Source organism: Pungitius pungitius, chromosome 2 (genome assembly GCF_949316345.1).
Source record: "Pungitius pungitius chromosome 2, fPunPun2.1, whole genome shotgun sequence".
NCBI lineage: Eukaryota > Metazoa > Chordata > Actinopteri > Perciformes > Gasterosteidae > Pungitius > Pungitius pungitius.
Genome location: NC_084901.1, coordinates 18,893,656 through 18,920,029, shown reverse-complemented (window position 1 = coordinate 18,920,029; position 26,374 = coordinate 18,893,656). Strand labels below are relative to the sequence as shown.

At 42.7% G+C, this 26,374-nt stretch overlaps 1 protein-coding gene across 4 annotated transcripts in view; it reads left to right on the top strand.

Moving 5' to 3' along the window:
• The window catches only part of zic6 (zic family member 6), a 56,314-nt gene extending 47,812 nt beyond the window's left edge, over positions 1 to 8,502 (top strand). For 3 of the 4 annotated variants that reach the window (XM_037460195.2, XM_037460194.2, XM_037460196.2), the window contains 2 exons: positions 4,947 to 5,687; positions 7,482 to 8,502. In XM_037460195.2, coding sequence (XP_037316092.2) covers positions 5,024 to 5,687; positions 7,482 to 8,110 — 1,293 coding nt within the window. In that variant the 5' untranslated portion in view covers positions 4,947 to 5,023 and the 3' untranslated portion in view covers positions 8,111 to 8,502. Of the gene's footprint in view, positions 1 to 3,292; positions 5,688 to 7,481 lie in introns of those variants that run through there. The other variant, XM_037460193.2, reaches the window with a different exon arrangement.
• The last annotated feature ends 17,872 nt before the right edge of the window (positions 8,503 to 26,374 follow it).

Here is a 26,374-nt window from a genome sequence, read left to right as displayed (position 1 = left end):
CTGTTTGAAAAATAAAAAATACTCCTTCTTCCCTTAAAGGGGACAGAATGTCTTGGTGCGTTAATGGCCATCATTTATTTACTGGACAATAGAAAAAGGGGGGACTTTAAAGAGGGGGAAAGGCAGCTCCAGGCCTTTTTATAGAGCTGCACTTTTATTAACCGTTTGTCTCACTCACACCAGACAGAATATTTTACACCGCTCCTCGGGCACGCCGCCCTTCACATTTTGCTTCCACTTTTGGATTTATTCATTTAATTTCATATAGTTAAAAATATACTAGATTCTAGATTTTCTGGTTTAACAACTACACGATTTTACCCATTTATTCAAATCTTTAAATATGTTAATTGAATATTTAATTTTGAAAAGTACCCATGAAGAGGCCTGTGTTTTGTTCGGCTCAAATGTCCGACACAGTAAAACAATTATTTAATCGCAGGCATAATGCCACATGCTATATTATAGCACACTATTATGCAGTATATGTATTTTTGTGATGATTTATTCATCTGTGCTGGGATTACCTCATTGGGCGATGGGATAGCTCATTGGTTATAACGCAATCTTCATCAAACTGAGCATGCGCTTTACCTTAAAATATCACAATACTGTAGTGTGCATACCTCTTTGACAGTAGCCCCATGCTGTTGGAAAAGAGCAGAACCATCAGCCTCAATGGTAAACAACTCACATTTATTCTAACTATATGTTCAGTTCAGGGCTATTTAAGAGTATAAATTGATGAATAATTGAGATGCATTATAACTATCTAAGAAATGTGCCTATGACCGCCCAATCTTTTGGATATTTTCTTACTAGAATGTTTATTGATTTTTGTTTACTGCATGTTGTCGGGCCTGTAGCCTGCTTCGAGCCCCAAGTTTGTGGATTTAGATTTAACTCGGTAATGACCAAACACAAATAAGATATCCTTCTCCCGAAAAACAATGGACAAACCAAAGCCCAGCAGCAATTGCATCTATCGAATACCACAAACAGGCAGAACACGGTCTTTGTTTTCCTATGACACAGTTAAATGAATGATTTTTGTGATTCCATGTTTTGCATGAATAGACATGGTGGGATCTTGCAGGTTATGTCTTTGATTTAATGAGCCAACTCCTTCATTTTAAAATACATCCTCCATGACACTTCTTTTTCAGTTCTCCTACATTCTACAGAGCTGCCAACAGTATAAAAGCTCAGGTGGTCTACATTCATACCATAATCCAGTAGATTTCATACACCCTGGTATGAAAATACATCTCGGCTCACATTAGTTTTAGCCAGAATTCTGTTTTTGCATTCATCCTTTTGCGTCTGCTTGTTTGCTGAATGTTGAATGATTTTTTTTTTTAAACAAGTATTATACGTTGTATTTTGTTGCCTGTAATGACATGTTATTTAAAATTTCTGCACAAGCTAAATGAATTTACCACCATAGATACTAGAGCGATGAATGACAGTTTAAGTGTGTTGTCATTTGCAATTACACAATGTAATGCTTGACTGTGTTGTGACGCTATCGGGCATATTTTTCTGCTGTGTGAGTGGTTGCTTGTCGTGGGAGAAATGGACACATTGTGTCATTCCTATTTTCTTCAAATTAAGCGTGATACAGTTCTTCAATGCAAAGAATTACAGCATTGATCGCCATTTGTATTTCATACATTACATGGTCAGTTGGGCCTTGAGTGACTGCTGCATGGCTTGTGCTTGCCTTCTAATGGCTGATGGAAAGGGCTAATTGACTTCTTGCTGGGATTTACCGGAGCATCTGTCTGCAAATGGTTCCAAACCTGTTAATTCATCTAAATTTCATAAAGTCATGGCAAGTCTGTGCACTGCCATTCCTAATCAATTATAATGTCTCATTACTACACTGATGCCTGCAGTTGTTTAAATGCACACACACAGGTATCCTGGTAGCACCACATTCTGAAAATGGGTTACTTTGTGTCCCGTCACACACTATGAGATACTTTCAATGTTTTAATACTCCTTTATCCTTCTGTTTTTTTTTTCTGGTTTAAACGAGAACCGTTTATTATGTTGACCTTTTTTCAAAATAAAAATGGGAAAAGGGCCCGTTATGCCTTTTTTCTTCTCTAGATGCATTAGTTAATTTAAAACATAGAATGAAATGCAATTAGCAATAAAAAAAAATGCATGTTATTCCCAAGATTTCCTCCTATCGCCATCGTTAAGGAAATTAAATGAGCTCAGATTTCTGTCTTTAACATGGCGTTATAATGCAATTTTAGTCTTCCGTTTAGTTTTGGTTTTCATTTCTGCTCTTTACGAACCATTTGTTCTACATTCACTTCATGGATGTAAAGAGGAGTCCCTGACATGTTGATTTTGATAGTTGGGAGGGAAATGTTGTCTACAATAGTCACTAGGATTTTGTCCAGCGTGTCACGCCAACATAAATGACTGCACTGAGGCTGGAGGTCTGGCAGGGATTGCACATGTCAAAATGCTACAATTGTTGTTACAATAAAGACATTTAAACTTGAGTTTGATCTGTAGTTTCCAAATTTGAAATGCAACAGTGTTTTGCAGTATTTAATCACGTTAAACAAATAGTCTACCAGAAATGCGTAATAGTCCTCAACCAAGTAATAATGTTTCCATGTCTTGGCCGTTACTATTTTAGTTTTTATTGTTTATCGCTGTGAAGCTAATCATATGACTCTAACACATATAATTTTTTATAAGGCATTTGGCACATTCTGAACATATGTTTCTACAATTTAAATTCTTTTAAGAATTCCATACACTATTGCAGTAAAATGAATTGGCTTATTTAATCATGATTATTATGGTAAATTCTAATTAAAACATGACCACATTAAGGGGCATTTAAATGTCCTTCGTAATATTACAGCAGGAGCTGCTGCCATGAAACAGGCAGATGGCCCACACTTGCTGTGACTGTTATTGAAAAAGGTCAACCTGAATAGCCCCACAGAACCGGTTTCATCAGAAAAGGAGAAGTCCATTTCTTGTTTTACATCGTTGTTGCAGATGAGTTGCTGGAATGATTTGGGTACTGATTTCTGCTCTCTGAATGATAGATCGGAGACTTCGTTTTATTGGTCTTCAACCCTCATTTATTTTCGGGGAAGCATCGGGTTAAAGGTTGACAAACACGAGCGTCCATTACAATCATGACGTATAGGCTAGTTCTGGTCACTATTTTGCGGCACTTAAAGTCAAGTGGACCCCTTGCTTTGTCTCTGTCTAGGAACCACCGCAAGTGACGTCAGCATGACATTGAGGCAAAGGATTTTGTTATTTTAATTTGTAAAAAAATGTAAATGTAAATTCTGCTAGCTGCACTGTTTGGAAATAACGGAGGGAGGGTTCCGGAGCCTTTACCAGGTCGTGTGCCTTTTAAAATAAAAGCAACAGATAGAATAATTTGGCTGAAGTGAGTCTCGGAGAAAGTGCGCTGATAGAATCAGAGCAACGTGAAACGGAGGAGCCGGAAGCTGCTGTCCTCACAGCACCCCGAAGTAGGAAAGTTTCCCAGGAAACACTGGAGCCAGTTCCACTGCTGTTTGTCACCTTTCATCATTTACATTTTTACATAACCCACAGTGCGAGCTGCTGGACGCATGGTTATTAATTTACAGTCAGGCTAAATGTGAAGGGGGAGTATGTGTGGAAAGGCTGGGATATTAAAGAGCACCCCCTGCTCTGAAGCATTCCCCAGAGTACGTGAATCCGAAGCAACTTTCTTCCTGTAAAAAAATGATCAAACAACCTGTTGCTTTGTCAGAGTTTTTTATTTTTCTTGGGTAATGAGGACATCAATTATTATTTTTTGAAACCCTTAAATAAAATACACCCAGAGACTTGTAACAAAGTAAACTTTTACAATTTTAAATTCACATTTCAGAAGACAATTTCTGCCTTAAACGACGTGGCCACGAAGGCCAATGACTTTGAATGATTTCAAATAATTATTTGTTCAAATGAGTTACTTCTTCGTATTTCTTCGCGGCTTTTTAAACTGCACTCAAACCCAAAGTCTTGCCCATAAGGCTCGTGGACACGCTGCGGCCAGTCTCTTTCATCCTCGCAGCGCAGGAGTTGGACATTGGATTTGGCACGACTCATTCCGCCGATATAAACGACGGCGGGTAGATTCGTGTACGAGCGCGTGCATTTGATCGCTTCACTTATACGTCCCGCATTAAGCTTTATGTCTGTCAAATGTCGAGATTTTAAAGAATGCGTTTCACGGGAAGGCGGAGGAGAGTTTTAAGAGGCAACCACGTTTGCAAGTATCGCGGCGCATTTCAAAGCATTTCTCCTGCGATATTTGAAAACGGAGTCGTGCGGTGAACGCCTGCGTGTCCCTTTTAAAACAAACCCAGCGCCTGTCAATCACGGCGCATTCCAACCAATCCCAAAGCTCCCTTTTTTTTAAAAGCAGCTCTGCCTGCTGTGCTTTTATATTGCACCGTGGCCTGTTTCGAAGCATTTTTACTACCACGGTTATTGCCACAAATCAAGAGGGCAAAGTAAACGGCATGGGACTCGCACCAACTTTAACGAATCCGAGTCTGGTTCCTACTCCTGCGAGGTTCACGGCCACGAATTTCACATGCAGATGATACACAGACAGCGAAAATGGAGAGGGGACGTCTGGGTGCATCCTGAGTGCTGAATTGGTTGATTTTGCAAACTCATAGCCTGAACTCACAACAAAAACATGACAAGCCTTTCGAGGTTTAGTGGCTGCCCTCTCTCTTGCGTCAACCCCGGGGAGAGCAATACTGAACCCAGCGTGGTGCTGCCACCTTTGGCAGGAGAGCACATGGGACTCCCCACTGGCAGTTCCTTAAAACTCTGCCCCTCGCACAATTTGCGAGACTACCCCGAGACGAGGTCCAGTGCATATGTTGACCATTCGGTTCCCAATTTTTCAGACTCTGGATACCACAGCCGCCGGTTAGAGCACAGCCCCAGGGGCATTATCATTGGAGCCAATCTTTCTGGAGCCGGCATGCCACCCGTCACTGATCAACTGGCATCGAGAGCTAACCAACATGGCGGGATTGGAAGGTACCGTGACTTTCCTGGCTACAGAGACAACAGGAGCCATCTTTTTTTTTCAAGTTATCAGGAGCAGGCCCACACCTCCGGCGACGCACCTCGAGACTTCGGCAGCCAGATGATGCTGGGTCTGCCCGGCGACCTCCTCGGCCGGACTCACCCTTATGGCCAAACTATCAACCCCAAGGGAAGCAACCAGCAGCTCGTCTCCCAGTTCCTGGGTCTGTACAAACCCCTCAACATGGCTATTCAGCGCGGGGGAGGCGACGCTTTCCTCAGGTGCTCTAAGCAAATGGTGAAGCACGAGCTGGTGTGCAAGTGGAGTGACGGCCAAGAGGGGGCTGGGAAGCTGTCCTGCTGCAGAGCCTTCGGGACCATGTATGAACTTGTCACCCATGTGACAGTGGAGCACGTCGGAGGACCAGATCAGTCCGAGTATGTCTGTCACTGGGAGAACTGTGCGAGGGACAGGAAGCCGTTCAAAGCCAAATACAAGCTGGTGAACCACGTCAGAGTCCACACAGGGGAAAAGCCCTTTCCCTGCCCCTTTCACGGCTGTGAGAAAGTTTTTGCACGATCAGAGAATCTTAAAATCCACAAGAGGACTCACACAGGTTAGTTAATTATCATGCTAAAGAACATTATTCGTTGATAATGATTATAATAATGACGATGATGTTAATTATTTTGCAGTTTGGCAAGTGATATTTAAAAAATATTTAAAATATTTATTTTCAACTTTCAACACAATCTGTTTAATTAATAATTATGGGTTTTGCTGGGTTCATTTGTTTTAACATTTTTCATTTGAATTAATTCACGGATTCTGGACGTTTGCTAATTCTCTAACATTGTTTTATTATTATAAGTATTATTAATAATAATACATACACAGGCTTTCTGTTGTCTTTGTTATTGTTGCACTATTCTGTGTTATTTAGGCCCACATTGTTATAAAAATATTGTTATGCAAAGCTTCTCTCGCTGCCTCTACGCGTCTCTGTTATTGTCTGCGTGTTTTGCAGGAGGAATGCTTGTTCAGGCTTCATGCAGGGCACCACAGATGAGTAGCAGCAAGGCAGCTACAAAGGAGTAGTCTGCAGGCCTAGTGGTTAGGGTGCCTCTCCCACTTCATTCAATGAAATTATTAAATAAATGCCGGGACACCGGAGAGTTGTGACGTAGCAGTTACGCTGCCTCTGCCTCCCAGGGACTCATCTTTTCCTGTTTTCAGCAGCAGAGCACATCCCACTGTGATGCACCAAAAGGGGAACAAACGGGTGACCGTAGTCAGCAAAATGAAATAGTTTATACTTTTTGAACAAAATGAGTCACGTTTCCTTATCCACGAATCATTTCTTTCACTTTGATAGGCCTGTTAGTTGGCACAAAAACGTCATCATAAGATGCATTTAATTTTAGAATCGACTTTCTTGGGAATGTCCTTTGATGCCCCATTTGTGCAAACCAATATCTGCAGATATTAATGACTTATGGTGCAATCTTATTTTATTCTTATCCTTCAGGGATTCCATGAACAAGATCTCGCAAGGTGTAATCATAAAACGCAGGCATGTCAATTGGAAATATAATTAACGAATGAAGTGAATGGTCCTCCGAGTAAGAAGAAGGCTGGAGATAAAGCAAATAATTATAAGGTGACCCCTTTCGTTGCTTTACCAGTGAACGCCAAAAGAATACAGAGAAAAGGGGGAGCTTAATGGCTTTTCTCATTACTGCACATGCGTATTGTCGCTAATTAGATTTAATTCAGGACAGGAAAATATATTTACATTTCTTCAAATGTACGAAAGACGGTCATTAACACACAGGCCTGCAAAATGAAGATTTAAGAGAAAGTATTAGTTGTATTCATGAGTCCAGCTTTTCCTGGTCTTCTGTTGCATCAGCGCGTGTGCAGGCGGGACAGTGCCCAGCTGTAGGCAATTTTGTGCGAGGAGATCAATTAGCATCTTGATAGCCATAATTCATTCTATGGTGATTACACCATTTAAAACTAATCTTTGCATTTGCTGTCGCAGGTTTATCACAATCGAATGCATGCTTAACGGCCTGGTTGATTTAGTTCACTTGGTGCAATCTGGCCTGCAGCACTTTGAACACTCGTCATTTCGTGACTCACTAGCGGTCCTATTTTTGGCACATTGGTAACAAGTATCTATAAGGATGAGAACTCGTATAGCCACGTCGAGAAGGGCTCTGTGGTGGCAAGGTCATAGGTTGAAAGCTGATGATTAAGTTTGCAGTTATTTCAGCGTGAAGCCCGGATGTGCAGTCGTTTTTTTCTCTGTTTGGTCTTGCGGGCTCTCACGTAACACGCACGGGTGGAGGGCACACGCACGGGCCTGTAAGTAACGCGCACTCGTTTCTCTCTTTTGACCGTCTAGGTGAAAAGCCTTTTAAATGCGAGTTCGACGGCTGCAACCGGAGGTTCGCGAACAGCAGCGACCGGAAGAAGCATTCTCACGTGCACTCCAGCGACAAACCCTACACGTGCAAGGTCAGGGGCTGCGACAAGTGTTACACCCACCCGAGCTCCCTGCGAAAGCACATGAAGCTCCACTGCAACAGGGCCCTGGACGCCAAGAGCGAGGACCTGCGCCCCTGCGACGGCGGGCACGACGCGCAGGCCAGGCCCACCCGCGTCCCGGATGGAGCCCCCGATGGCGGCTCTCCTCACCCGCCCACCCCGACTCAAGACATCCCCCCGTCCCCGGAGAGTCGAGAGGAGTCGACCCCGAGGTCACGTTTCCATCACGCGTTTGACAGCAGCTTGGACTACTCCGCGCACAGGCCACAGCCCCTCTTGGACCCTCTGTTGCTGCAGAGAGGCGGCTACAGGTCCCAGTCCTCCCAGTACCCCTGCGGCCAGACGGCTCACACTTTCGCCCAGAGCTCGAGGACTTTCCCCTCCACTTCTCCCTTTCAGAAAAGCATCGTCAATGGATGGTACACATGCCACAGTGGCGTGGATTCCTTCCCACCAAAGCAATGTAACAACACCCCGTGTCTCTAAGTAGCTGTTGGGACCCACGCGGCCGATATATTTCCCTCTGTAACCGAATCACTTACAGATTTGCTACTCTGTGTATTCTCTGTGTGGATGTTGTATCAAATATTTCGTGACAAACACACACACACACACACACACACACACGCACAAGTCATCCTGTGATTGCCGTAATGTGTTCAGCTGTATCTGTTGTCGTGGGACCTTTTTGGGTGGTTTTTGGCTCCCAGCCAATAGTCTCATAAACCCCACAGTGGGTTCTGGGACTTTTAGTGTACATGCGTAATTGTTCAAGATATCTATCTTAAGTGAGACAGAAAAAAAATGATAAACGGATTTCATGAAAATCGTTTAATCCTCTGAAAGTTAAATAAAAAGGAGACGTCTTGCTGAATGTAGCCCCGAGTGTGAGGGTCTCTGTTGAATGTAAACTAGCCGTAATGTGTCTCGGAAAGGTAGAAGCATTATTTATGTCTTTATGCAGCTATACGTCACAAGCAGAACATTTGAGAAACATCTCTTAAGTTCAGAACGAGCCCGCGTGACGGGCCTGGAGCATGATCTGGCCGTAATTAAAATACTGCGAGGCTCAGTGTTTCTTTTTTTTCCTTTCTTTCTCTACCCTTAATTAAGTTTCACTATTTGCCCACTTTTCACAATACACTCGTATTCTTGTTGGGATTCTGTATATTTCACGTTTCTGTGCAAAGTAAGACGAGTGTGAGCTCAAACCAGTGTTCGTGATATTATGAAAACGTTTAATTAGCATACAGTTATACTGTAAATAAGCTTACTGTATGATTCATTATGTATTCTATATTTTATTAAAGTGTCTATATTCTCTTTGATCAGGCGTGTGTGCTTATACCAAATCCGTGCATTTCCGTCACGTTTTTATATTTCATTTCTAATTGTGTCCTTTTTAATTGCCCAAGCCAAATTAGTAGCGTTGAAATTCCGTGCAATAACGCACCGCCGGCTGCAGGTCTCACGTGCAAAGCCTTTATTTTGTGTTGAATGTCAGAAACGGGTCACGTTTGAGCGACGTCCTTCCATCTGCCCAAAGTGGACATTAATGTGACATTGTCCCTGCGCTAAAAACAGGTTTTAAGTTAGATTCTAGTTTCCTCGATGCGTCATTAGCATTTTGCGGGATACAGGTGTATTTGCCTCAAGGTCACGCGCATTCGGTCTTTCGATGGGACCTCTCATGTGGCTTTTGCCTCCACCTCAAGACAATATGCCTGATTTCAGATCCTATTAATCCCTTTTTTGTATTTTTGTTTGATTTGTGCCGCTCTCCGTCTTTCTGTCACTCACTCGAGCTGTGCGCACGCACACCATCGTGCAACTTCCAGGTAAGCAAGCTGCAACACAAAAAATGACGCAGGTATCCCAAAAGGAGAAAAAAAACCCTGCCATTATCACCATCATCATTTTTCTGCTAAAAAGAGAACCCCTTTGCTAATCCATTCAAAGATAATGGAAGCTCCTTACTTAGTGCCTGAATTGGTATTTTCTGGGTGATAACGTCATATAACAAACGACCTGTAGGTGTTCTTTCATATTGCCATTTATCAAAGTTTAAAAAGTTGCTAAAACGTTTTTCTTCAGTCCACAGTTTTCTCTGACATAATTGATGTTTGCTTCTTTGTTTCTTCTGGAGTGTCAATTTGAAGAAAAACCTCATGTGTTTGTCATTTTGTCTTTTTTCTCGACAGCTTAAATGCAGTCTCACCTTCGTGTCCCGCACTGCTCAAGTCCTCGTAGATATTACTTCCTATTACTTCCACTGAGTGATCAAGTTACATTTCTTAGCTTAAGATCATGCACACAGTGAAAATCCCTTGTTGTCCCTGCAATAGCTTGATTATCTTGGAGGTCAGATGAGTCACAATTATGATTCGTAAGGTAATGGAAAAAATAACCTCTGCTCTGCAGCCAGTATTTTTAGCTTTAGTTTGTTTTTTTTTTGTTTTTTTTTTTAGCTTTAGTTTTTAAGCTTTAGTTTGTACCTGTATGCACACATGTATGTCAGCGTTTTACACCGTGACTGCCATTCTATTTACACATATCCAAAGGAAATCGGGTCAAAACAGCTAACAGGCTGTAATACGGATGTTCTGCAGTGAAAGGATTCGATAGAGGGGCAGTGAGGTCTGGATGGCCACAAAAAAACATGAGTGGAATGGATTTTCCTCCAGTGTTGACCATATTTACAAACTTTGAAAGTCCAGTAGAATAGAATACAAGAAAGATCCTTCTATGTGTGTGTGTGTATATGTATATATATATATATATATATATATATATATATATATTATTCCCCTAATCCCAATCCCAGTTTTAATCCTCTGTGCACTCGGTAAGCACTTGATTGATCTTGTGACTGCAAAGCTGTGGTGACATTGTTTCTGTGTTGTGTGCTGGTTCAAAATATACGTTGCTCATTACACTCGTACGGATCCATCTTCAGGGACAGTCAGATATTTGTGATCGTGCATTTTGGTTTTCCTTTTTGAAATCTGACTATACGTTTTTGCTTGTAGCTTTCCACAGTGAAGTTGTATTATGACGCGCATGAATGATGAGCTGCATCATTTTTATTTACTCATACGCAAAATTCATAGTCGCTAATGAGTAATGCAGCTGAAAAGTACTGCCCCATCAGTACTGCTCAATTTTCATGGAGGTGAAGATTTTGTGGTAAGTGTGATGATCTGAGATGGATCCTTCAAAGTGGATGATGTAAAATGTATTATTTTATGCTTCTTTCCTACAGTAAATTGAGAGATCATCTCTCAGAGCTCATCTTCAAAACCCCAACTATCTGCCAAATTCTGTCCCCTTTGTTCCCCCTATTTCTAAAAATAGTAAATCTCTTCCCAGAATACACAATAGAGGAAATCTAATTTTAACATAAAGGAAAACGGATTTTCCGTTCATCGTGTGAGGACACAAAGCCAAAAGGCAGCCACCTAACCGGGCTCGTTCTCCCACTAAGGTATATGCGCTTTCTGTGGTGCATTCGGACCAAGCTGTGACAGTATTCCATAATCATTGAAGCCTGCCACCCCCCCCCCCCCCCCCCCAGTAATCACTACTGATTAGACCTCCGCAGTTTCCCTTGCCCGCCGCCATCTTTACTCCTTCGCTCTCTGCCCAGCAACAAGCACAAGGGGCCATCTTGGACAGGGTGTACAGTATGCACCCATTTCCCCTTGGGATCCGTGCAACTGTCCCCTTGCTTTGTCTCCCCAGGTCTTTGGTTTTATGCACCATCATAATCGTGTGAGACATCTTGCGGCACCTACGCTGTGCGGCTCCCATCCTTTTTTCGCGCATATACGGTTTAGCATTCGCTTCCTACTGGAGAGGCTGCGTCAGCGTTGACTCTTACTGACCACATGTGATTTTAATTGGATCTCTGCCCCCCCCCCCCCCACTCACACCCTCCCCAGATCAAGCCTGCAGTGCTGTTGCTCCCCTACTTTCCTTTCTTTTCATTTCATCCGACCCTCTCTGCCCCCCCCCCCCCCCTGTTTTTTGGCAGGTCCTCTTGTCCCTACGTCTCATCTACGTCTATCCCCACAGCTCGTGGCTATCTTCACCCTCTACGACTCCTTCATGATGGCCCCCCTAATCTGTGCCAGTGTGGTTCCATGGTGAGTAGGGGTCCTCTGCCAGATTCTCCTTGAATGGAACTTCCCTCATGCTACATCTGCTTTCCTTTCTGTGGAGAATTTCAACCCCCACATGGTAAGATGGACACAGCGCCGCTGCTGCTTGAAACAAAAATTCCACATCCTCAGAATGGAAGCTACGAAGAGGTTTGGCATCAGTGATGCTAACAATAAAGATGGATTCGAAAGGAGGAGATTGAACTGTCAATAGGATGAAACAGTGGAGTGAAGTGAATGTGTAGCTCACGACACATTCTCTTCTGAGAACATAAGGAAGGTAATCGGTTTCATGTCTAAGCCCGTGTTAATTTGACAGCTTGACAATTAATAAGCTTTTAAAACACCCTCAGAAGCAAGGCTCTTATGTAAGACAATGCAATCATTACATGTTTAATGTGTTTACTAACCACAGAATGGTGAAAAAGGAATGCAGAGTCCCGGCACTGTGCTCTATGATTTAACCATGCTGATCCTTTTAGATCTTTTTTTTTTTTTTCCTCCCTATCTTCATCTGCACTGCAGCTTTCTGATTTCGGCGGTGCCAGCGCCCCGTGTAGTCCAGTGTGTATACAGGGCTTATTAAACTAGTCTCCGGTTCACTCTACCCAACGGTCGCTCCACTGTCAACTTTAGCCCAAGCCATTCCAACTCTCCAAAACAGCCGACATGCAGCGGGACAGAGGGAAAGGCCCCGCCCATCCTCATATCTAATGCATAATTATCTTTTGATGCATTGCAATTTCCCCGTGTGGATGGTTCTTAAAAAGATCTCTCTTTTTTTTTTCTCATTTATTATCCATGTCTTGCATAAGAGATATTTTGACATTTTCTGACGAGCCAGTTGCTGAGATATCACGGAGGCTTTAATCGTCTCCTATGAGCCGTGGAGCTCAGGAGGTAACCAAATGACTGACGATGATTATTTCATGCGAAAAACCAACAACAAACTGCAAGCAAAAGTTTTTAGATATTGCCTTGGGTATTTGTTGTGGTCTGTCGCAATGCAAAAGGAAAATAAATAATATTTTAAAAGCCCACATCTTTCAAGATTTATAGATCCAAGGTTTTTTGGGAGTTAGTTGAGTAGTTGGGGGTGAGCAGACCTTTGAAAGTCTTTCAACTCCTGTAAGCTCCAGGCCTAAGAGATGCCGTGCCATCGCTTTAAGGGAAGGACCATCACTTGGGTCCCCCTTTGCTTCTAATCCGTCCTTCAGACCCTCGTCGCCAGAGATCAACTGGGCCGAGCCTCGGCGTCCTCCGCTCCCCCCGCTGGAACATGCTTTGAATCTGCACGTTAAGATCAGGGGTTGACGTCTTTATCTTCTTTATCTGCTTCTCTATCTGCTTGTTCGACAGCGTAAGATCTTTGGAGGAACGGTCAGGAGCATTTTTAGAGCGTCCGCCTAATGATTTACAATTTCTGAATGCATTTGAAGAGTTTGTTTGAAAATGTTACGGAGGCTTTGATCATGAATCCTAAAGAGCACAATGCCTCAGATTTGACAAAAACAGTGCAAAGAGAGCGTAAGAACGTGTTGTTCTTTGCTTTTCTCTCATAACTATCACATTTCATTAGCAACGGTTCACTTCTGTTTTGAGATACCGCATTTGAATACTTTTTCGTGTGATGCTTCAAATCTCCGTCGTTTGAGGTTGAACTTAAAAAAAAAAAAAAAAAAAAGAGATCACACTGATCACGGTCCAGGGTGTTTCAAAGCACCGAGTAATCGCGAGTGTTTAATTTTATCTGTTGCGGTATGCATTGCAAGAGAGCTGTGTAATCAAGCCTGTGAACTCGACATCTGAAAGGAAGGATTCCGTTTCTGATCAAATCCCCGTTGAAGTCCATCCGTGCGCCGAAGCTCTCGTCCTCGTTGGTATGTGGCCGTCGAATGAGCATGCCCCCGACGCCATGCTGTAAAACGTGGTTTTCAGCCCACGTCCACTGTCTGTATCGGTCCTCGGGGACCCGGGGGGGGGCACATTTAAGAGAGAGCTGTAAGCGAGGACGCCTGGCGATCTCGCTGTTAACCTTCTGCGTTACAAGAACACCCTAGGGCCTAACTCCACAATGATGGATGAAGGATTGGTGGGAGTTAGGGGGGCCCACACACTCGACCCAGGAATTCCCCTCGGGCCTTTTCAATTACAGTTAGACCAAGCTCCGCGCTGTGATGATATGTTGCTTTAAGGCTGTGACATTAATGGAGGGGACAAATGTGATTTGGTGTGGTGTCGGACCCTAAAGTACCAGACGCAGACTGCAGCGTGCTCAGTCCACGCGGGCAACAGGGGGGAAAGCAAGGGAACCCATTGTTGCTCCGTTCATTCACGATCGTCAATAAAAATCATCACACCGCACACACCAAAGTGTCACTCAGGTCCATCCAAAGTTAAAGAAGCATCGATGGGAATGGTTCATCATTAGCCACGGGAATAAAGGCAGCAATTAGCCGGTAGCGATGCTTTGAGCAGCCCAGGTAATCGGTTTGGGAGAAGTGTAGCAAAGGGAAGGACTGTGCCTTCATCTTGTTTGTGATCAATGAGGCCGCCTGACCTGGTATTGGACGTGCGCTATGATGTGATGGCGGGACGTAACAACGTGTGTGGGCGTCTGAGCGAGCACATTTGACATCATCACCTGACTTAAACCTGTGAAGTTTCTCTCCTCCATAGATGACTTTCAAAGAGAACAACAAATGCATCTATTTCTGTCCTCGGGGAATAATCCTGTGTTCGAGGCTTCTGGAAGAGGCGTGGGATCAAAAAGTCTGTCACCTATGCAAAAACAAAATGTTTTATTGTAGTTCCTTCATATGGCTGAGGCAATTGTCGCTTTACCGCAGATCCGCCCCTTTGTCTACATCATGCCTCCTGATGTGGTGTGAATGCCGTAGTATCCTTAGTTATGTGATTTACATAATTATGCAATCCACATGCGTAACTGGGGTGTGTCTCAGAAGAATTATTTATCTGCAACAAAAAGAACAGCCGCGCTTGGAAACGCAACACCTTTCGATGCGACAAATACAACATCCCCGCCCTGCTTTGACAGGCATCAGGTATAAGATGTTAAGACATCAACAAAATCTGATCAGTGAGAATAACTAACTAAATGTTACAAATGTCACTGTCTGAAATCACCAGCACAACAAGCCCAGCCATGAATGGATCACTAAAAACTATGTGCGTATTTGTATTTGACTTGTTATCAATATTTGATCAAACAGATAACTAACTATGCTCTGTACATTATCCTAATTCAGGATCACGTCTGAGGGGCCCCATGCACAATGCCACGGGTCCTTCCAGGGGGAATAAACGCCTCTGCAGCTCTGTACCGTGCAGCTGGGGAGTAAGTACCAAGCTTTTCTCTGCCGGTCTTTGGGAGTGTACATTTACTTCTGTAGCTTTGTGGAAGGAGGACATAGCAAATTAAGAATTTCATTGTGCAGAGTAACCTGTTAAACTGCTACACAACACATATTCATAATTCATATGAATCTTCTTTTCATCAGCACAAGTAAAGCAAAGATATGAGCCAGTAAAATAAACAGCAGAGGAAGCGGATCAACAACCAGCGTGGGCCGTTGGTATTACACACATGTGAACAAGACGCCAGAGGCAACAAGTCACTGACACAATTATCTAAACACGGTTCATTATTCATCTCCAAAGTAAAACGGGATGTGCTGTTCTTCCATGTTGTGAATCCATCACCCACCATTTCTCCTCTTTCTTATCGCATTCCATGTATATTGACATTAATGGATACACTTGTTTCCTATTTGTTCAGTTTAATGCGTGGACAGCCGGGGCAAAAACGGAGGCTCAACATGTCTTTTATTATTGTTGAGGAAGCCAGATGTCGGGGGCGGAGTAGTGGGTGGGTGGGTGCGTGTGTGTCCTCCACAGTTAAAACCCGGGCCGGGGCAGCGCGGAGCGGAAGTCGCCCTGTATCCCGGCTCACAGATCACACCAGCTATGAAAGGCCGCTCTTTGATCATTTCCATTCCCCAAATCATTTTCCTTTGAACACTTCAAGTCACTTTTGCTTTTATTTATAAAGCCTATTTAGACAATCAAGGGGTTGAAAATAATTAGGCTCGCGTGCACATGAGTGTGGACATGTATTCCCTTTCAATCAGTTAAAACCAGCTCTGTTAATTAAAGTTCTGAGCTGTTACTCTGCCCAAATAATTTTCTTCTTAGCTAATGCATTCCTCAGATCTGTTGTCAGCAGAGTATATTTTCTTCTGGTTGCTCTTTTCTTTTTCTCCTCCCCCCCCCCCCCCCCCCCACACACACACACACAGAAATCCCACTGACCCATATAGTTGATCTCATTTTTGAAGCGAATAATATAGATCCCGAGTTAAGAGAATGGAGGCTCTATTATTAGTCCCATTTGAGTTGCACAGCCTCCTTCCAGGTGCTGCCGTGTGGGTTTCTGAATCCCCTCAGTGGAAGCATTACCATCTCATTTGGGTAAGGGTGCGATTACCTCATGCGAGGGAGCCGTTTCATCACGGCAGACGCGGCGAGGCTGAGCTGTCGCCGCTGACTGTTTATACAGGCAGCCGAACGGTAGAAACATCGCAGATGCATTTCGCAAACATCACACATGACAACTTGTGATGCCACCTTACCGGTGTTCCCCTGAGAGGCCTCTCACCAACAACAACAACAACAACAACAACCTATTGATCCCCGGCACCATTTCAACAACCTCCTCACAGCCCTCTCACACATACACCCCTGAGTGGGTACGGATTGAAAACGTTAGCGGTTAGCGGCTAGCTGCGGTGAGGCCGTCAAATGGGCCCCGTGGTTTGGGGGCTCGGCCCCCTGCAGCCGGAAGAATTCATTCGCCGCACTGCCGTTTCGGCGCTGATTAGAAGGCCGCGGCACGTGAGCAGCTATCAAAACAAGAAATAAACTACTTGGATTAAAATTCTGTTTTTAATTGGATAGATGAAAGAAGCAATTAGTTGCAGTTGAGTTATTTATTTTTTTCAACGTCAGCTTTTCCTAATTTCTTATGAAAAGGGGAAACGAATGTGTTTGAACTATGATACAGTTTGTGTCCAAAATGTAAGGCTTTATTGGCCACTTTAGCTACTTTGATTCAAGGCAGCTATAAATCACACCTATTCAGGTTCAGGTTTAGTTTATGTTGTTGTAAAATGATAGATTAAATGCATGGGTCAGAGTGAATGGGGGGGTTTAACTGGACCACATCGGGCCGTCGGGAAGTGGTTTACAAACTGATTATTAATACATTTTCACTATTTGGTACAACTTTGGCTCTATATGTTTTATGTGTAGAGCATTATCTGTTCATACACTTGTTGAACAATATGCCCTAGAAACCAATCCTTAATGGAGGAACTTAAATTGGAGGCTGTGCTCTGTGGTGCAGTTTAATTGCAATGCGCTTAACTGAGACGTCCTGATGTTTGTGCCTATTTTAACATCGATGTGATGGTTACAAATATGTGACACAACTCCTGTTGGGGTCAAGATGACCACTATTGCACCGACTTGACTCATCAATCAGAAATCAAAGCTTGGCCCGTTGCTTACATTAAAGGGCTGCTGGTGGTGTGTCCTGTGCCCGAGAGGCCTCTTTCTGCTGAGCATATTAACACAGTGTAAGTCAGAAGGAGGAGGGTACATGCTCCTGAGTGGAGGACCACTGAAACGATTGAAGTGGGTTCACACAATTCCTTTTTAAATCAACAAGAAGGTCAGAAAAATCAGAAAAATACTGTTTTTCTCTACATTGTCAGGGCTGGTTATATGAACAGGGCAGTTTTTGGAGAAGCTTTACTCATTACTTATTATTACTACATTTTATCTAAAGATCTGCTGACATGTTTGAATTCCAGACGGATTTGGGGATTCAGCTTGAAAAATCCACCTCAACATTAAAAAAAACAAGAAACATCGAATCAACGCAACCTCAATGTCCCAGCTGCCTGTCCCAAAAAAAACCTTCTCGTCCTCATTCAGGCGAAATGCTTGTTTATCTGAACAACCGACCAAACCTCAGCTGAGCTGCTTTTGCGTTGAAATTGTGACTGAAGGGACTCAGGTTAACAATTGGGATAACTGTAACTCTCTCTGATCTTCTGCTTTAACCACACAGTCAATATCACAATGTTTTCTTTGTAAATTTTAGTTTACATTTTGGACTAACTTTAAAGAATTGCAGCTAAGTCAATTGAAAGCATGTAGAATGTTGATTCAATGTTCTTCTTAATGACTACTTACTTCTGTCTTTGTGACTGGCCTTACTGCTTCTTCATTTTCTTGTATTATACATGCACCAGAAAACACCCTGCATTCATCACTGGTGAGCAGCGCTGTTTTGAAAGGGGCAGCTGCTCCCAAATTTGAGATGGGGCCACAAAAAAAAATCTCTACATGTGCACCATAACATACATGTGTCATGATTTTAACGGCAAGACATTCAAAGTTTGTAGCATGTTCCGAGCCGTGTACTTGATGCCTTTAACGGAATTTAGAGTTACTTAATCCGTATGCAGAGACCGTGATTTAGCCTTTTTTATACCAGGACATGTTTATGGGCTAATAGGCCTTTGTTAGTGGTACTCTATTTATTTAATACAATTGTAGTGGGAACAGAAGGAATAATAAACAGGCTGACTAAACATACGATTCTTCTTTTGGGCTGAGAAAACCCTGTGTAAGGACACAAAAGGGGGACGTTTCCACTGTGGAAAGTAAATTCTTTTGAAGTGGAACTAATCATCTAAGGGATGGTTCTCGTTGTCCTAACAACGCAGCTGAATTGGAATGAGCCTCCCTTTTTTGTGGAAGATATGTTTTCTCTTTTTCATTCAGAACTGATGATGATAGTAGTTTCACGCCCTGTCCACCCACATTGTCCGTCCAAACTCCTCTGCAGATAAGTCTTCACTTGGAGACGCCAAACACACGGCGGGTGACTCCTGGACTGTGACGTCGGCTCCGCTCCTCTGTCTTCCAGTCTTTACGCTTTTTAATGCCGTTAGAATGAAAAGGGAATCTCGCAGCAAATCCTCTCCAATAACACTTCTTTCTCGGAGTGTGAAAAGATCAAGACTTTTAAACTACTCCTATATCATTATGAACCAGTCACTCCTCAAGAGTTATACTGCTCCAATGTTTCAGCCTTTGGTTGCTTTAAGCAACATTAGGAGGTAAATGTGTGCATTGTGTGAGTTGATTGAAAACGATGGCTGTATTTCTTTTTTTTTTCTTTTCACATGTTATAACATCTTGCATGCTGCAGTTAAGGTTACTATTAAAGGTCCTTACAATGACGTTTGGGCTTTATTTACATGTATCTAGTAAAAATAACTACACTAACTGAATCCTTCTTTATTTTTCTCTTTCTGCATATTAACAACTGCGACTGGAGAAACTGCAAAAATGTGTTTCATTCTTAGAAATCAAGATCTTAACTGATTATTGTGCAGTTTCTTTTCTGATGTTAACGAACAGAACTCCGCTGAAGATGTAAATGACTTTTATCTTCTTTAGAACTCTCAGTCAAATTAACATATTCAAGACTAATATGAAGATGACTTAAAAGAGAATGTCAATTAACAACCTGTTCACGTTTGCATGCACTGAACTATGAGTGTGATCCAAATGATTTAGGTCTAAATATAGTCTCTGAGGAGCTTGTGAGGGCTTAGCCGGTTATTTATGATAGATTAAGTGAACCATCCTTTCCCTGTGAGGCTATATAGTTCCATTAGGGTGTAAAAGCTAAGGGTGAATGCTGGAGACGGACTGCAATGTCCTTAAAGGCATGCACGTCATTTACAAAGCTAGTAAGCAATTATTGGCGGGAATGACGAGGTCTCCGATTCACAGCGACAACTCTTTTGTCTCGAGCTGAAGGGACGTAACTGTGTGCTCCAGCTTGAGCCTCGGGGGTCGCCTCACGCACCCTCGGGGGGGGGTGGGGGGTTTGAGAAAGGTAACTTTGGCCGTCTGACCTCGAACTGAGAGAATTCCAATCTCTCACCGTTACTAAATCTTTATCTTCGCACAGGCTGTATAGCCTGGCCTCCCTCGGGTTATAAACCGTGGGCCTTTCTGCTAGTCCTATAGTCATCCAGCCGTTTTATTGTCTCTGTGGGGGTACAGAGTTCAGACAGCAGTCATCCCCAAAACAGAGGTGAACTGTGTAGGGGAAGCGTCCCGGCTACTGTGCGCACTTATCACTCAGGCCCGTCGAGGCTTTGAAGCAGCACAAAACCAACACAGGACGGGTCCTTCATTGTAAACCAGTCGTGGATTTTACTGCACTGACGGTTTGTCACACCGATAAACAAAGGCCGCTGTTGAAAGTTTACAACGTTCGCCTCTTTATCGCAAATAAACTGATAATCTGTCTATTTGAGACAACATCTTTGCGGTCTAGAGATCATCGGAAATGGAAGAATGGATAAACAATCAAGTGCAAATGAAGCACAAAATGAGATTTAATCATCATCGCATCAGGCCCCAGGACTTATGAGCCATATTTTTTACTATTTATGGCTCTGTTCAAAGCTTTCCTACTGCGTTCTCCATACATATTATATATTAAAACTTTTGATAGCTGCATATGTCTACATTATTTATAAATGATCCCATAGATGTTTTATGAACTGCAATATTGCAATTTACAGAGAAGGGTGCCCGAAGGACAATAGGTTAAAGGTTTATGTGTTTTTTAATCAAACTAATTTTAGCAGCGGCTTGTTGGCAGCGTAGTACCGCCACAGATTTGGCAAACAAATTAGACCTACTAAGGGTCTGTGTTGATAACAAGTGAAGGATTTGTATTACTGAGAGGCAGGTGGCAGCCAAATGAACACAGTCGCTCTCAGGCAAAAAAAATAATTCAATTCCTACAGACTTGTTCTCAGCACTGATAAATGCACTGGACTTGCAGTTAATGCAGCAGCTTCGCACACACACACACACACACACACACACACACACACACACACACACACACACACACACACACACACACAGACAGACAGACACCAATTAAAGCGTATTCTGAGTGCTGATGCAGCGTGTTCTCGCAGAGGGGGGCGGCGGAGACAACCGTCTTCCTCAGCTGAGGACAATTAACAGCAGGCTCACTCTTTCACGGTGAAACGTTGAGTGCGTCGGTCACTGTCCGTCTGCTCGGCCGCGCGCCGCCCGTTTTCCTCACCTGGAGCTTGGCTACTTGTCTGCAGCGCGTCGAGGCAGGTGAGCTTCAGTGGTGAACCTGAATAAAAAGGCCATTTTGAGGCCGTGAGAAATCCAGCCCCTTTAGAAGGAAACACACACAGAATCCTCAAATAGCCCAAATTCTCCTTTCCAGTCGACCGTTGGCTCTTTCCAAGCCCCCGAAAGCCCATCGCACTTGTACAGTGAGGAAGAGGTCGGTGTTGTAGGAATGACCAGGACTGCGTTTTTCTTTACATAGCGACACAGTTGTGTTGTGTTATCTTCATATCTTCCAAGTATCCCTTGGCGTGCTTTGTCATTTCTGCATGCCATGCGGTAGCTGGTTGCCATTGTCATCATGGCAGACTGTGAGCCGGAGAGAGGACGCCAGCGCCGTGCCAGTTGGCTCGAGTAGTGAAAACACAAGGCAGACACAGCCCCATTCTAATCTTCATCGTTCCAGACACAAAGGTCACTTTGGTGGCAATGGCAGTTTTCATGTGTCCCATTAGTCACAGGACCGATTCTATTTCCTACGTCTACAAATCACACTGAATCTTTTCCTCGGGCGTGTATTTAACAGAGTTATGTACAAGATTTATCCCGTGTACACGATTCAAATTAGATTTCTATCTTGAAATTAAGATTAAAACTTATGTAATATTTGGAGAGCCAGTGCAAGTTTATTATATGGATGTAAGCCACTATTAGAAACGCTGAATATGTGTGTATTAAATATTCCTGTACGAACTAATGGGTGTACCATACGTTGTTATAGTATAGCTTTATCATCTTTCATCCTGTGGACGTATCCTCCTGGTGGTGCTTTGCTTTGGTAGACAATACTCCTGCAAATATCAGGGGCATAGTCATTATCTCCTGCTCAGCAGGTGAAGACATTATTGCAGTGTTGAACTAATGATATGTAATGAGCTCTCTGTGACACATGTCTCGCTACCCTTACTGTCCCGGGGCCCGTTAACAGATAGCATCTTTATAATTAGCTTCGCTGGGAAGCTTAGAAATGCATCAACATTAAAGTTGTTTGTGTGGTTTCGCATGCTGCGTGTGTCCCTCCGCTGGGCCAAAAGACGCATTAATCTTGCTTTTACTGTTTGGTAAATGTTTATTATGTGCATCAACATGGCGATGCTTACATATTGTCCGAGCACCGGTACTATGGACACGGCTCCCACTAGGGCCCTCTCTAAGTGTGCGCACATGTAAATGTTTTTTGCGATAAACAAACACAGAGAAATGCGTTCCTCGACTAAAAGGGGGATGAGTTTGTGAGTGTTTTCAGTGAACTCGGGTAAAATTAAAAGCCTTGGACAGAAATACATGGCTGTCTTAAAAATTTATATTGGAAATGGTTTTGATGTTGTACCCCACCGCAAACACTTTCAGCCCTGTGCAGGTCTCCTAGCAACAGCAAACAAAGGCCGGACCCATCTCAAGTTTCCCGTGGAGCGGCCGGTCCGCCGTGCCTTTGATCTTGACTGGGAAAATAGCTGAGTGGGCACCACTCGCATTTGTCTTTCATTTACTGCCCCCCCCCCCCCCCACCCCCACCCCCCCCCTCCTCCCCCCATCGTCCCAAAATGTTCCCTGAAACAGCCAAATCTTCATCTGTCCCCAGCAACCAACTCCCCTCCCGGATAATCTACCGTGGCGAGGGGAGTCATTGAAGCACCACACTGTTTAGTCCAAATTGGAAGTTTTAATTTTGCTGTGTCGTTCTGTGCACAGAAGAGAGTGTGTAAATCAAGGTGGTATTTTAATCCTTTGTTTCTGTTGTCTCAATGGAGCTTTACTGCACAATTTATCAACCTGTATCCAAGCACTTAAATTAAAAGCTTTTGATGAACACGTGACGCTTTTTTTTTTTTTACCTCTTTGCAAGGGTATTGAACTCTTTGATCTTGGACCAAAAATGAGAGTGGTACTATTCCATCGGACAACTGGGCACACAGTGCCCGCTGATGTGTATTCTGAAAATTCCTGTAAATGTTTTAAAAAGTAGAGGCACTGAAGGATAATGACTATTTGGAGTGTGTTTGATGAGGTTTTTTAAGTCCCGGCAATCAAAATAAAATAATTCCCGCATTCAACACATAAACACGACCGAGCCGAGACACGGGGCGACGTACTGTATCTCAGGGCTATTAAATGTTATCTTACTCCAGTTCTCTGCTCTGCTTTTATCCAAAACAGCTCAGACAGCTCAAGAGATTTAACAAGTTGAAGTGTTTCACACTGTTCTGGTGTAATTTACTGTAATTGATGTTTCTATCCACTGCTGAGGCCTTCTAAAGCAATTGCTTGTGTTTGTAGGAAGACATGCAGCCCAGTGGGGTGTATTGACTCAGGCTGTTGACTAATACTACTCTATTGGCATGTCTTAAAGCTCTCCCATTGTTTGACTAACAGACTTCTGTGAAGCTGAAAGCACACCTCAAAAACCGCCTCAGATGGGGATCAGAGTAGGTTTTAGTTTTAGATACTTAGTTGTAGTTTTTTTTGTTTTTTTGACAGTCTTCTTTTGGTTTGAATCGGCGCTGGTGGGTTGTTTCACCTGGCTCTGTTACTTTTGATCCGGCCCCGAGGCACACACACCGCACCGCTCAATCATATACGCCGTGTTGATTAAACGCAAAAAGGATATGCTGAAAAAAAGTTACATTGCACATATGTAGATTTTTGAAATGCAAATATATGGTTTCTCCGTGACGTACGGCGTCAGACCTGGTTCTTTTCACTCAACGTGTACTGCTGGCTGTGACCCCCGTGTCAGTGTTTCAGCTTAAGTTGATTCAATATTCACATTATTTACTGTAAAACTAGAAGTAAAAAAGAAAACTTTCATTTCATAGCCCACAACAAGTCCAAATGTATCATCAGCCTGAGACACCTAGTTATGTAGCTAATATGAAGTAGAAATACTTAAGGAAAGTCCATGTTGTAAAGTGCAGTATTTGAGTAAATGTACTCCGTATCTTTCCAGCATCTCATATTCAATATATTTGATCAAAAAAGATTCAGCTGATGGACAAACAAATACGAGACAAGTTTTCTTCACAAAATATGTGATTAAATAAGGGACTGGCATGTAGCATTAGATCAATTCTGAGACATCATATTTGAGTTATTTGTATGTGGTAAAATGTTTTTTAAATGAAGGGAGCCACTAAGTGACCCTCGAGGAGAGTTCAAATTTGTGGTTCCAATGTCGAGGGCCAACTTTCACACATATTTTCATGATAAGATTATAATCTATATACTTTATTAAAGCTATTTTGGCTTTTGTTGCTTAAACCAGCTGCTAGATTCCTCGTTTGACAATGTTGCAATTTAACATTCATCACATTTCTGCAAAAATGCGCAAACTAAAATCAGTCAAAAAAACGCTAACATTTGACATCGCTGTGTTTTGTTAGCTCAACGCTGTGCGTGTGCTACTTGTTTGTCTTTTCCTTTTTTTCGGGAGCCTTCAGAGGGAAGTCAGCTCATATTTCCTCTGTCTGCATTTCACAGACGCTTGTTGGTAAAGAGCATTCTTCCTTGCCAGATCCTAACCTGGTTTTGTCAAAGCAAAGACGCATAACAGCCGGTTTTTACCTTCCTTCATTATCCTCGTAGGGAAGATTTAAGTTATTACATGCAAAAGAAAAAAAAAACACCTGTCCAACTGCTGCTCTCCTGCACTTCAGACATTGACAAAGTCTTCAGTTGGTTACCTTGCAATAAGCTACATGGTGCTGTTGCTCAGCACTAGACCTGAGGCAGATAAATACACTGCAACTAGCATGACCAAGGATGATAAACAAAAGGTTGTGATCTACAACAGAGAAGCTGAAGTGCTCCGATATTCCGACCCAGACCTTTTCAAGCGGTTCCGGGACCTGGAAGGGCCAAGAAAAAAGGTTTCGCTTTTACCGCTCTTTTTCAACTTCAAGAGTTCAAAAAGTAAGGGCAACATTTTAAGTCGATTTTTTGTTTTTTCCCTCTCATAAACCGATCGGAACCCATTTTAACATTTTTATTTATAGTATATTCCTGATTCAGAGTCCTGCACCAAAAAGATTGTTGTAGCATCAGGTTCCATCACATTAGCCTCGATGTAAAAACAAAGCATCGCTTCATGCTTGTCTGCTCCAAACCCCACAGAGTGAAACCCTGTCGATAGAACAGCATGTGCCATCTGACTCTGTCGGGGTGCAGAATGTATTAATATCTTCCTCAGCCCAAAGCGTGCATGTTTACTTTCACCTTAATTCATCCGTTTATATGCCTACCAAATATAGGTGGCCTAAACGGTGTTTTACACTGGAACCATTTCAATATTTAGTCTTATATAACAAGAGGGTGGGGCACTGAATGTTTAACCACATAAATTCTGCCAATATTCCAATTTGCTGTCGGATTTTCTTTTTAAAAGCGGAATTTGCCTTCTAAGAGGATGTTGATGTTGCCAGAGCTCAGAACCGCCTTCACAGAGTCATTTTGGAAATACTGATCCCTTTTATGAAAGTGGAATTAATGAAACTGTAAGTTGAGTTGTGACGGTTTATCACTTTAAAGAACTGGGACCATGTGAGTTTCAGGGCTCATAATAACCTAATATAGGTCATAATGAAATAGAGATACTATTAAAGGAAATGTTATCTGCCTGTGTATGTAAGTGTGGGAATAAGTGTGTGAATAATATATATATATATATATATAATATATATATATATATTATATCTCACTATAAAGCAGCATTATCTGCGAAAAAACACATAAACGTTGATTTTACAACAACTATTTATTACACCCACACACTATCTTTTGAAATTGTATTGCCACCAGATTTCTATCGTTTGGCTTAATTGTTGTGAACAAGTTGTTGTTCCATCATGAGACACTTCTTGAGCTGCAGTATGAACAGCGAGCTGCTGATTGGTTCAACTTCATGGCCAGCCATGCAATGACATTTAATTTTATTCGAGCAATAACTTTTTCCAGAAACAATGTCCTTTGTTACAGTGTGTAAATCCACAAACTGAACAATATAAAAGGAAATTGAAATGGTTGCATTGCAAGGTAATTAAATAGGTTCTTCATTTTGTAATTTGAGTAAACTGACCCTTTATTTGAAAGTTAGTGTCCTGGTGCCCCCTGGGTCCAATAAGGGACCATATGTGTCAGAGTACCTTAATGTTGCTGCTCATTTGCAGATCATTTGTTCCCGGTGACGCTTCCACCAGACTGCGAAAAAGGATGTTTCAATGTGGAGGTGTTTAAGGGAGAATTTTGCTTGTTCAACCGGTGCAAACACACCCACACTTTGTTTTTTTTTGTTGAATTCGTCATC